Consider the following 14,116-nt stretch of genomic DNA (forward strand, 5'->3'; position numbering starts at 1 on the left):
TCTTTTACCCTGTGGGTTTCAATCTAGAGCCTGTTTTACTATTATTTTATCTTCTTTCCTCAACACATGCCCCAACCATCTCCATTTCTTTTCATATATCTGTTGCAACATGGGTTTCTGGTTTGTTCTCTGCCATAGTTCTTTGTTTGATATTTGTTTTGGCTAATATATTCCCAGTATCATTCTTAAACACTTGTTTAAACACAGAAGACCTGGGCACTGTTAACTATCTTTCTGTTTAACATGAGTTAAATATTCTCATTTTTGTTTTTATAGACAAATTCTTGTTTTTCCAAATATTTCTAAGTTGGTTGAAAGCTGAATAAGCCAGCTGTTTCCTTCTATTTATATCTTCAGTAGTTCCTCCTTTTATTGATACTGTTGAACCAAGGTATATAAACTGTTCTACTTCTTGAAGCAGTGTTTCTTCTATTGTTATTTGTTTATTTTGCTTTGCAATGTTCTACCTCTCCAATTTTTGCATTCAGATAGGTTCCCTTTTTTGGATAATTTAACCAGTAATCCAGTATTCCATTCCTTAGGCCACTCTTCTTTCTGCCATATCTCATTTAATAAGGGATATAATATTTCTGCTATAAGTTTTGGATTTGCTTTTAGTATATTGTTTGGTATGGAGTCTGCTCCCGGTGTTTTACCTGTTTTGATCTGAGTTACTGCTTTTGTAATTTTTATTTTTGTTATTTCATTCAAATTTATGTCTAATGATGCATTTTGTTCATTTAATTCTAGGCTCTGGTCACCATCGGTCATTTCTTGAAATTTCTCAGAGAAGAATTCCACCCATCTATTTATCTGTTCTTTTTCATTTAATAATAGTTTTCCTTCTTTATTGTATATAGGAACTATCTATTTGTTTCTTTTTCTACTTAATTTCTTTGAAATATCGTACAACTTTCTAGTATTATTATTATTACCCCAAGACCTCATGGAGTCAAAGACTCATCGGGGAGGTCCTTTTATCACACACACACAGCTCATCATACCGTGCCTCAAACACATTCAAACTCCTTGCAGACACCACACTCTCAGACAAGGCATTCCAATCATTTACAACTCTGCACGAAAAAAACCTGCCTCTCACTCCCTTACTCACACCCTCTTTATACAGTTTCCAGGGATGACCTCTGGTTCTCCCCCGATCTCCCACTATTTATTTATCGTATGGCTTGTACACATGGTTAAAAGACAATAAGATATAATACACATGAGTATAGATAAGATACACATATATGATTTTAAAAAAAAAAAAAGTCTACATTCAGGCAAATACAAATATGAAATTTATGACAAGCATCAGACAGAAGATTAGTCATATTTTAACATTTAGGTTTTTGATCCAGTTGATTGCTTCTGGGGATAGGTCAAAGATGTACTTAAAGTCACCTGGATATGCTGTCAGCTCACATTCCTGTATTATATGGTAAATGGTTTGGGTCTTGGCTCCACAGGGACAGTGGGGATATGGTATCTTACCCCAATTTGAAAGTAAGTCTCCACATACACCATGGCCTGTACGAATCCTGTTAGCCATCATCCATATATTCCTGGGCAGGTCAAATCCAGATGGTTTTTGGAAGATGTTTATGTGATTGCGAACTTCAGGTGATACTGCTTGGGACCACAGTACATCCCACTTACTCACCATACTGTCATTCTGGCTAAGAAGATTAAGGGCGGTTTTTATGGCAGATCTTCTGGATTTTAGTCTATTGGATAAAGCATCTGGAATAAATTCATGTATTTATTCCAGGCCCTAAAACAGCCCCCTGAGGTACTCCACTGGTGACTTTCCTTTTCCTGGATCCCCATACACAACTTGTTGATACCTATCAGATAGCCAGTCTCCAATCCAATACACTAATCTAATATCCAACCCCATCTGCTCTAGTTTGACTGTCAACTTATCATGAGGTACTCTATCAAAAGCCTTTGCGAAATCCAAGTATATCACTGTGTATCCTTCTCCTCTGTCCAATGAAGCAGTCACTTTATTGTAATAAATAAGTAGATTACTAAAACATGACCTCCCTTTAGCAAATCCATGCTGTCCATCAAAGATAATACCATCGTTGTCAACCCAACTCTGGATCCTAGTTCACACAAGCTTCTTCAACAACTTAACCACAACACCTGAGACACAGATAGTCCTATAGTTTGATGCTTGAGTTCAATCACCTTCTTTATGAAGTGGCACAATCTTTCCCTCCTTCCACTCCTTAGGGACTTGACCGAGTGCAAGACTCGTATTAAAAAAATATGTCAAGACAGGTGTCAACTCCCTGGCACATTCCTTCAGAATACGTGGTGATATATTATCAAGTCACACAGCCATATTAACATCTAGTTCACTCAACTCCCCATACATCTCTTGCTCACTTACAGTCAATTATATATGCAGCATCCTCTGCCTCTTGTGCTAGATTCTCTATATATTTTCTTTTATCATTTCTTGCACTTCTTTTTATTTCTTTGTTAATTGCTGTATATCTTTGTGCTTGTTCTTGTTCAACATTTTCACCAATCTGTAACAGTTTTTCTTTTATTCTATCTCTCTCCTCTATTTTTAATTTAGTGTTTTCTGATATCCATTCTTTGTCTGTATTAGTTCAAAATCCCAATATCTTTTCTGATGTGCTTATTAGTATGTCTTTAATCTTAGTGCATTTTCCCTCTATGTTATCTCCTTCTCTTTTTTCAAATTTATCCCATTTATCCTTTTTTTTTATGCAGTGGAATTTAGTTCCACTGCATAAAACAATGCAGTGGAACTAAAATTAGAATGCATGGAATTCTAATCAGTAAACTGCAGCATATCGGGATGGATATAGGGTTGGTGAGATGGATAGAAGGATGGTTGGAGAGATATCAGAGAGTGGTTTATTCAGGAGTAGAGTCCAAAAGATGGCTTGTGACTAGTGGTGTGCTGCAGGGTTCTGTTCTTGGACCATTACTGTTCAATTTGTTCATTAACGATGTAGGAAAGGATCTCAAAGGAACTGTTCATTTGTTTGCTGATGATGCAAAGTTGGGTAGAGCAATAGTGAGTGCACAGGATGTCAAAATTTTGTAGGATGATTTGGATAGTTTAGAGGACTGGGCTAAAGAGAATGGATGTCAATCTAATGTGGCAAAATGTAAGGTTATGCATTTTGGGGTGAAAAGATTAGCAGCAGTATATCACATTGGTGGAACTGTACTCCAGGAGATTGACAAGATTGGGTAGAGCAATAGTGAGTGCACAGAATGTCAAAATTTTGCAGGATGATTTGGATAGTTTGGAGGATTGGGCTAAAGAGAATGGATGTCAATTTAATGTGGCAAAATGCAAAATTATGCATTTTGGGGTGAAAAGATTAGCAGCAGTATATCACATTAGTGGAACTGTACTCCAGGTGATTGACGAGGCCAGGGATTTGGGAGTGTTGGTGGATAGGGAGTTGAAGTTTAGGGGACACATCGCAAAAGTGGCTAAATCAGCTCATCAAATCACTTGGTTGCTGAAAAATACTTTAACAAGCTGAGACAAACAGGTTATTGTTCCTCTGTATGATGCCTTGATAAGGCCCCCACCTGGAATAAGTTCCTCTGAGATCCTTTCCTATATCGTTAATGAACAGTAGTGGTCCAAGAACAGATATGGGCACCAGGGTTTCTTATGGATGGGGAAGAGGTGGAGAGGATCCAGAGACAAGTGACCAAAATGATAGCAGGTCTATGGAATGAACCTTATGAGAACAGGTTGAAGATTTGTGGGTTGCAGAAATTAGTTGATAGGGGGAAAAGGGGTGATATGATTGAGACATTCAAATTACTGAAGGGTTTCTATAAGATTAATTCAGAAGATATTTTTGAGAATAGGATTGGTGGTGGGAGGACTAGGGGTCATACATGGAAGCTGGGCAGGAGCATGGTTAGCAGGGGGTGTTAGAGCTAGGTTTTTTACTTGGAGAGTGGTGAATGATTGGAATAAGCTGCCAGAGTCTGTTGTGGGTGCCATGACTGAGTTCAAGGCGAGGTATGATAGATACTGTGTGAATGTCGAATAGTTGTTCTTGATATGATGTTAGGGCCTCCCTCGATGAGTCTATGGACTCCTTGGAGTTGCCTGTAATAATAATAATAATAATAATAAAATAATCCTGTAGAGTTGTTATAAATTTATTTCTAATCTCTTTGTTTTTGAGTTTTTCGATTCTAAACCTCTTCCTATAGGGCACTGTTTGTTTATATTTAAATATTTTTACTTTTATGATAGCTGTTAGGAGAAAGTGATCTGAATATGCCTTGGCTCCTCTTTTAACTCTGACATCCAGGGATGATATCCTCCAATTCCTTGTCATAAGTACATAGTCTATTTGGTTCTTTGTCTTTCTATCTGGTGCTATCCATGTCCACTTATGTATTTTTTTATGTTGGAAGAGACTCCCTCCTATTACAAGCTGATTGAACATACAGAAGTCTATAAGAAAGTCTCCATTTTCATTTATTTCTCCTGCATACTTTCCCATAACAGTTTCTTTATTAGTATTATCATTTCCAACCTTAGTATTAAAGTCTACAATTATAAGTTGCATATCTTTTTTATTTGTTGTTTCTATACTTCTCTGTAGCATGTTATAAAAATTATCCATTTCTTCCTGGATCGCATCATTTGTTGGTGCATATATAGCAGTTAGTGTGATGTTCTGCTTGTCGGCTTTAAATCTAGCATTTAATATTCTTTCGGATATTGGGTTCCACTCCATTAGTGCACCATGAGATGAGCTTTCTTTGTCATCATTAGTGCAACTCCCTTTGTGTGGTCATTCGTATTTTGGTTCCCCGAGTAGATTAAGTAGTGACCAGAGTTTAATTTGATTTTTCCAGTTCCTATCCATCTCGTTTCACTTAATCCCATTATTTCTAATCTGTATTTTTCTAGAACTCTCAAGACTTGGTATATCTTCCCAGTTTCAGACATGGTTCTAACATTCTAACATCCCAATCTAAGCTTGTCTTTTGGTAAGGTGTTTGTCACTTTCTTCCGCACCTCTGCTTCCCCAGAGGGGCTTTCACAGAACTGCCTCATGTTCGTGTTCTATTTTCTTCATCCAATATCACATTTTGGAAGGTTTCAGTTTGCACAGGAAAATTTTTTTCTGAGACTGGATTGCCCTGCTTTCAACCCTCCCCATTTATCCGGTCTTGGGACTGGCATGCCAAGTTTTCACTAAGCATGGCTGAGTTATATATATATATATATATTTAAAATAATTATGAATTTAAAAAATTTATGAACAATCAATATTCCAAGTTTTGGGAAGTTATCATTATTAATTGTTCATACATTTTTTTTAATAACTAATTATTTTAAACACACACACACGCACTGGTGTCCAAAACCTAAATTTTTGAATTGTGGTTAAAAAGGGGTCAAGTAGTAGCATGCAATACGAAAAAAGGTAAAAGGCTGTGCTAAGCAAATTGTGTTTGAAGGAAACTGTTTTCTTTTAGGAATAACATTGCAAAATGATAAAATGATTTCTCACAGGGAAAAATTATTGGAAAGCTTGAAGAAGGCTGCAGAATTATTGATATTGCCACAAAGTTTGGAATCGCACATAGCATTGTGTTCAGTCTCTGGGCAGCATTTCAAACCAATGGAATGCATTCCAGACATTTTCTAAGAGGTTGCCCTTGCTCTACAAAGAAGCATGAAGTGAGGTTTTTTGGTTAAGTCAGCTTATAAGTTGGCTCCATTTAAGCACAGGTACGTGGATATCTCAATAAACTGTGGCAAGATGTCTAAAATAGGTAGGCCTATACACTCAAAGGCCTGTATAGTGTATGTCCATTTATCCACAGCTCATCATAGAACATGTTTTCAATGGGGTTGTATCCATAAAAATTGTACAAGATATCAATGTGCTAATGTACTCTTTAGAGATGAGGGTCATTTTAGTCTTTCCTCTGATACTTGATCTGGCATGAAAGTGGTATTGCTTACCATCGCTAGAATGTTCTTGAAAGGGATACACCTAGATATGGTGGTGCTGGGAGTCGTGGTGTGGGAAGACGTTATGCTTAATGAATGCACCTAGCTAGAAGGGCAGGAAAAAAGAGACTATGAATCTGAATGATACTGCAATGAAGTTCTTCAATATCATGTTCAATTGTTCCATGGTGCTGTAGGCAAAGAATTCATTTTTGTGGATGACAATGGATGACACATCATACAGGAGCAGTAGAGATACTTCTGAAGACCAAGGATTTTCGAGTTACCAGCATGCTCCTGAGATCTCAACCTCATAGAACAACACGTTTGGGATGCAATAGGGAGATGCACTGCTACTCAAAACTCTCCTCCAGAAAACAAATCCTTGTTCTGAAAGAGGAGTGGGCCAGTTTGCCTCAAGAACTCCTGAATCACTTGGTGCTAAGTATGCGATGTTGTGAGTTTTTTTCATATACAGATGAAAATATAATTTGTCCTCAGCTTTTGGACACCAGTGTGTATGTATGTATGTATGTGTATATATATATATGTGTGTGTGTGTATATACAGGATGATCAAAATTAAGGTATCCCTCTTTAAGGTCTTGTGGCATGCCATCCAGTGATCCAAATACTGCTAAACTTTGCAGGAATACACTGTGCATCATGTGGACATGATATCGGAGAAAAAAAAAATAGTTCAAAAATCACCACCAAATGCATGGAATATGCATATCATGCAACATGGCAGGTGAGAGGAGGTGTAAAAAGATGGATACAGGATTTTTCCCTTCATTTTGGTTGTTAATACTGTCCGTAGTGATTTATTTATTTATTATTATTATTATTATATCACACCTCCAGGGAGTCCAAAGACTCATCGAGGAAGGACATTAACTCTACAACTCCGCATCTCACTACTCCACCAACCTTCATCATCTAACACCAACGCCATCTACCACCACTAGTACTTTCACAGACAATCACAAACATCCATGCCCACGGCGGGATTCGAACCCGCAGCCTTTTGGATGGAGAGCGGATACGCTAACCACTCGGCCAATCAGGTCAGCCAAAAATTATTATTATTATTTTTTTTTTTTATGTTGGGCCCATATACGAAAAGTTGGCTGGTCAACCTATAGTACTTTAGTACCATATATGGGTAGTAGGATGGGAAAGGAGAAACATTCAATTTAAAAGCCTGTATGTTGTATTCCTTGGGAAATACATCAGGGGGAAGGCTGTTCCACAGTACAGCAGTAGCAGGGATGAAGGAGAAGAAAAAGAAACTTGTTCTGTGGGTTTCAATGTGAATGTGTTTAAGGTACAGTATGATTAGCTATGTGTTGACAAAAGGACCTCCTAGATGAGTCTCCAACTCCATGGGGGTCTTAGGTAATAACAATAATATGACATTGGATATCTAATGAGGTCAAAGTGCGTGACTTTACATTTACTAACATTGAATAAACTTAATAAGAATTTGAGCTTGTTGTGTATGCTGATTTCTTAATGTTAGAAACTATTCTATTTACGTTTCCTTTATAATATCTTATTATTTCATTAGCTTTATCATGAGTCTTAATTTACCAATTTATCATTTTAATTGATATGAATTGTATTTCTGTAATGCAGTTTAGTGCATTACAGAAATATCCATATTTTTGCATTTGCCTTCAGTGAAGTAGGTTAAAATACTTAAAGAAGGGGTCTTCAACCTTTCAGATAGTGCAGGCTGCATTAAAAATTTCAATGAAGCCCACGGGCCACTAAGCTATGCTGCGGTATTTAGAATTGTAAGATGCTTTCCAGATTCACAAGGAACACTATGCATTTGATACTTTACATAAAATCCTATAAAAATAAACAAACTCAGCTTTAAGAGCATAGGTAGGAGATGGGTTCATGATGAGTAAATACAATCAATACTTGAAAAAACATTCATTGTTTACAATGTCAATGGGAAACTAGGCAATACTTTTCCTTGACCAGCTTGTCAATGTTGGCATCAATGTTGAAAGTCGCTATGTGCAGAGTATTCTCGAGATATTGGTCCATAATGTGAGTTCTTGTCCTGTAATTCACATGCTTCATTCTGGAGAAGAACTGGGGGGGGGGGGATTTTTCTTGTTTTCTTGTGCCGTTCCACTATAAAACTAGCTAATTTCTTATTCATAACCATTTTTCTCACATAAGTATCTGCTTCCTAACAAAGCGCACATCTTCAAAGCATGCCGGCAAAGATTAGGGAATGCGTCCTCAGAAATGTAGTCTTTGTAAAATATAAGCAAGGGCACATTGAATAATTTTTCTCTCAAAGAAGAGTTGTTTTGGAGTTCAAGCAGCTCCATTTGTACTGAGCCTAGCATTTCGGCAGCATTGACACTGAATGGCATTGAAAATAAATCTAAAGAAGACTGTTGGTTATGAAAATCACTAAATCTCTCTTCAAACTCACTTCGCAAGAAGGCTAATTTTGTAGCGTATTCATCAAGAGATGGACAGTTTGTCTCCGAGAAGCTGAAAATGAGTTAAGTACATTTTTGTGAGTTGTCTCCCCCAAAGTTTGAGCTTGGCCACAAAAGCTTTGATGTGATCAAACAGAGTGTGCACCAGTTGATCTTTGGATTGTAGCCACATATTTAGGTCATTCATAAGCAACGAGATGTCGGTCACAAAGGCAAAGTCTGTCATCCACTTCAGATGGTTAAATTCCGTAATCGGATTCCTTGGTTTGCATGAACTGCTGTATTTTGCTCCTTAAGTCAAAGACTCTTTTAAGAACCTTCCCTCTGCTCAACCAATGCACATCACTATAATAAACCACATCACTGTGATCTGCTTTGCACTCTTTGGTCAAAAACTCTTGGAATTGAGGACGATTCAATCCTCTTGCCCTAATAATGTTGACGACAGTCACAATAACTTTCATGACATTCTCAAATCCAATAGTTTTGCGCACAATATTCTCCTGGTGGATTAAACAGTGGTAATGGACAAAATCTTTTCCTTCTAGTTCCGATTCTTTCCGTAGCAGCGCAACAAACCCTTCATTCTTTTCCACCATAGCAGGGGCACCATCAGTTACCACACCCTCGACGTTCGTTAAGCTGAGGTTGAAACGCTGGAGCATTTTCTTGGCGGCTTCAAGAATATCCTTTCATCGTTCCCTTCATAGATATGAGCACTAGCAGTTCTTCTGCCACATTGAATTGTTGATCAATGCCATGGACAAAGATAGCCAGTTGTGCTGTATCCTTCACATCCGTGCTCTCATCTAAAGCAAGTGAATATAACGTAAATTCGAACAACTGTTTTTTTAAAGTTCCTTCAATGTCAATGGCAAGATCTTCGACACGTTGTGTTACAGTTACCCGAGACAAACTCGGTTTTTTAAACACTTCCTTATTATTTGGGCACAGAATATCCCCAGCAGCGATGAGACACTCTTTCACAAACTTGCCATCCATGAAGGCTTTTGATTTTTTAGCAATTTTTTCAGCTATTACATAACTTACTTTGATACACGCTTTGCTCTCTTCTCTCTGCCTTTTAAATGTACCCTGCTGGCATTTTAAATCAATTTGGAGACAGTTCACTTTGTCCACATGAAGCTGCCCTTGAAGGTGATCGAAATTTAATGCATGCTTTGTCTCATAGTGTCATTTTATATTGTATTTTTTTGATACTGACACTGACTCATGACAAATTAAACAAGACAAGAATCACTTGATTTGTGCTTTTTACTTGTAGATGGCATAGTGATGGAAGGTGAACCCAAAAAATGATCCAAAATGTCAGTGTAACGGTTATTATTCACTGAATATGTCTCACACTAATGAAAAAAGTCTGGCAATATAAAACCACAATAGACTATGGCTGACATGACAAACCTGCATGCACTTATACATGAATATCACACTGCTCACGACTGACTGTGGATGAGATCCTCTTGTATTTACGGTATATGAAAATAACGAAGTATCGAGATGTATCTGGAAGGCACCAGACAGCGCACTCGAATGAACTACTGCTTCAGCCATCTACCTGCAATGTTAGTACTAGTACTTAAGTACTGCTTGGCAATGGTAGATGACTGAAGAAGCATGTCTATTTAATATTTATTTTTATAAGATTTTTTGTAAAGCATCAAATGTACAGAGTTCCTTGTGAATCTGGAAAGCATCTTACAATTATAAATACTGCAGTATAGCTTAGTGGTCCGTGGGCTTCATTGAAATTATTTTTTATTTAATCGTGTTTTAATGTTAAGTACACCTGGTCGTTGACTTACAACCGTCTGCACTTACGACCACAAAAAAAAAATTAATTAATGAATAAATTAATAATAAATCGAGCAGCTGCACATACGATAACTATGGGATATGATAGTTATCGTACGATAACTATCTCTCACATACACTCAGTCGCTTTCAAGTATCTGTTGCGTGTAGTGTATTAATTAAAATTCTACTGAAATATTACCCATAAAATGTCTAGTGAAGGAAAATGCCTTCATCTACAATACGCCAGCTAAGAAGTCAAGGAAAACTACTGATTAAGAATGTAAAGTGAAAGTTATCCAGAAGTATGAAGGTGGAAAGAAAATGAATACGATAACACGTGACTTGAAGTTATCACATTCCACGGTATCGACGATACTTAAGGACAAAGAAAGAATTCGGGAAGCTGTGAAAGTTTCCGCACCTATGAAGTCTACAATTTTAACCAAACAACGACAGGGACCCATCCATGAAATGGAGAAATTGTTGTTTATGTGGATAGAAGATTTAATACAGAAAAATTCACCCATGAGCCTTTGCACAGTGCAAGCGAAGGCTAGAAGTCTGTTTCAGAGTTTAAATTCACACGACAAAGACAATTACACAGATTTTCAGGCTAGTACTGGATGGTTTAAGCATTTTAAAAAAAGATTTGCTTTGCATAATGTACGTGTCACAGAAGAAGCAGGAAGTGCAGATGAAGATGAAGCCCAAAAATTCATTGATAGTTTTGACTCTTTAATCAAAGAAGAAGGATATCTACCGGAACAAATATTTAACGTAGATGAAACCGGCTTGCAATGGAAACGCATGCCTAATCGTACGTACATACACACAAGAAGCAAAAAGGATGACAGGATTCAAAGCTTTTGAGGATCGGTTGACTTTGTTGCTTGGTGGGAATGCCGCAGGTTTTAAGCTGAAGCCTTTTCTCATTTATCGTTCAGAAAACCCTCGTGCATTTAAGCACATCAACAAGCACACACTGCCCGTTTACTACCATTCAAACCCTAAAGCTTGGATGACTCAAGCACTGTTCGAAGACTGGTTCATGAACTGCTTTATTCCCCAGGCTCGTGAATATTGTGCGGAGAGAGGTATCCCTTTCAACATTTTATTGATTATGGACAATGCTCCTGGCCACCCTGCTCATCTGGATGACCTTCAACATGATGTTAGAGTTAGTTTTTATGCCACCTAACACAACCGCTCTCATTCAACCCATGGATCAGAGTGCTATTCCAGCATTCAAGGCTCACTATCTCAGAACGACATTCACACAAGTCATCGAAGTATTCTGATGCTGATTTATCTTTGTAAGACTTTTGGAAGCAGTACAACATTCTTCAGTGTATGGAGAATATTTCGACTGCATGGGAATGTGTAACAAAGAATTGTATGTCGGGAATTGGAAATAAGTGTCTAAAATGTTATGCGAATACATTTGAAGGATTTGAAAAAAGGAGAGGAACTGGAAGTGATTGCAGAAAAATAGTTAAACTTGCAAAAAATCTTAAATTAGAATGTGAAATAGAAGACGTAGAGGAGTTGCTAGATTGTGAAATAAAAGAATTTTCCGATGAAGAGTTGATTGAATTGGAAGCACAGAGAGTGTCAGAAGAAAAAGCGAGAGAGGAAGAAGAGAAAGAAGAAGAGGAGGAGCCAGAAAAGAAATTCACTGCAAAGAGTTTATCAGATTCTTTTTTGCAACTGAATAAAGCTCTCACCAGTTTTGAAGCAATGGACCCTAATGTTGAACGATTCACAAAGGTCGAACGTATCATTCAAGATGCTGTGCGTTCTTATCATGAGATATATGAAGACAAAAGAAACAAACTGTTCAAACAAAGCTCAGCATGTTCCTCATCAAGAGAACATCTCCTACCTCAACCCAAGAACATGACCCTGACGATCCACAATCCAGCACAAGCAAAGATTAAAAATTGATTTTGTAAATTTCATTTGTATTAATTTTTACATTAATCTTAGATTGTATTTTTGTGTTTACAGTACAGTATGTACAGCATTATTTTTCACATTATGTAAAATATACATAATTATAAATTTAAAAGATTATAAAAATAAATTATAAAGATGATAAAAAGATTAGAAAGGTTAAAGAATACTGTTAATAAATATATGGCCGATATACGACCAGATCGACTTATGACCTGTCAGCCAGAACAGAAGTCGGTCGTAAGTCGACGACCAAGTGTAGTTATTTTTTGAAAATGGCCGACAGGCCATGGCAAAGAGCTCCATGGGCCATGCATTGAAGACCCCTGATTTAAAGCAATTTTACTTACAGTACATTAAAGTAATTTTAATTACAATACATGTAGTTAATTCCTGTACTATATATTTTAACAAGTGCTATCCTCGCAAGATTAAGATTTTAAAGAGAAAAAAAATTATAAACCAATTCTGAGGAAAATTTTTTTTTATCTTCTTCAGCTTCAAGATATTAACAGCTCTTCATTATCTCATAAGTTATAAAAGCAAAAGTGATGCTATTACTTTACCTATTTATTAATCTGATGTAATTTGCTCTCTGTCTTGAACGTAGTTTTTTCTCTTTCCACATGACACACCGGCTGCTCACTGCATTGTGCACTTGATGTACTACTACTGTTGCATGAGAACATATTTGCCGCAGTAATGTTAAAATTTCTAATTCCCTTTTTGGATTATATATTGTGTATGGGTGCCAGCATTGTATGACAGAAGATATCCTCTCTAAACTCGCTGCAGATAAAATTAAGCTGCGCTGGGGAAAAAATAAATAACTTTTATTTCATATTAAAAAATCTCTTAAAGTATACAATGACTTCTTTCTACAGATATGATATATGCAGAAAGAAGTTATTGTATACTTTATATGTATATAAAGTTCATTCACTAAGATGATCAAGAATGCATACAACAACAAGTAATTTACATTGCAGCAGTGACTGAAATATATTTGTTTAGTGAAAAATTAAAGCCTATGTAGTTTAGTTGGTTTCAATAATGTTCTTTGGTTGGAAAGACCTGGGTTTGAATCCTGTCTAGAATACAAAGAACTTTTATCAGGGCTTTTCAGCCAAGGATGAGATAGCTTGTCTCATTTATGGTGCTGGTGGGTTGGTGTAGGAACCTAAAAACTCAAGTTTTTAATCCTTCAGAACAAGCAAACTGGCCAGAAGAACAAACACAGCTGACAGCCACGGCAGATGAGGGTAATGTTATCTATGAGAGTCAACATGGATTTGTGAAGGGGTGCTCTTGTTTTAGCAATATGCTAGCCTTTTATAATAAAGTTACAAGAGCATTAGATGAGGGAAAGGCATATACTGCCACTTTCTTAGACTTAGCAAAGGCATTTGACAGGGTGCCACATGATAAGCTGATATTTAAGTTGCAGCACATGGCTCTGGATGTCAGATTGGTCAATTGGACTCAGGATTGGCTGTCCAATAGGTATCAAAGAGTTGTGTATGGTGGGACAGTTTCAAGAAGGTAGAGGGTTACAAGTGGGGTCCCACAGGGCTAAGTACTGGGACCTATATTGTTTAACCTTTATATCAGTGACATTGTCAGTGGATTGCAAGAGGATATTCAGTTGTTTGCAGATGATGTGAAGCTGGAAAGGATTATTAGTAATAGTGCAGATGTGGTAGCCCTGCAAGAGGATTTGAATAAGCTAGATAGATGAGCAAATGAATAGGGGTATCGGTTTAATGCAGCAAAATGTAAGGTCTTGAGGTTTGGGACACATCAATGGAATGCTGCATATTCTATGGGAGGAATTAAACTGGAGGAAGTAGGAGAGACAAGAGATCTGGGTTTGATGATTG

The 14,116-nt window shown here is 37.1% G+C and overlaps 1 protein-coding gene across 5 annotated transcripts in view; it reads right to left on the minus strand.

Moving 5' to 3' along the window:
- Positions 1 to 14,116, minus strand: part of LOC150102183 (endoplasmic reticulum membrane-associated RNA degradation protein-like) — a 197,377-nt gene that overhangs the window by 5,001 nt on the left and 178,260 nt on the right. For 4 of the 5 annotated variants that reach the window (XM_090399424.1, XM_090399425.1, XM_090399422.1 and 1 more), the window contains one exon: positions 12,803 to 13,042. In XM_090399424.1, coding sequence (XP_090255550.1) covers positions 12,803 to 13,042 — 240 coding nt within the window. Of the gene's footprint in view, positions 1 to 12,802; positions 13,048 to 14,116 lie in introns of those variants that run through there. The other variant, XM_090399426.1, reaches the window with a different exon arrangement.

This window comes from Typopeltis vanoorti, chromosome 10 (genome assembly GCF_054136105.1).
Source record: "Typopeltis vanoorti isolate ZY-2024b chromosome 10, IOZ_Tvanoo_1.0, whole genome shotgun sequence".
NCBI lineage: Eukaryota > Metazoa > Arthropoda > Arachnida > Uropygi > Thelyphonidae > Typopeltis > Typopeltis vanoorti.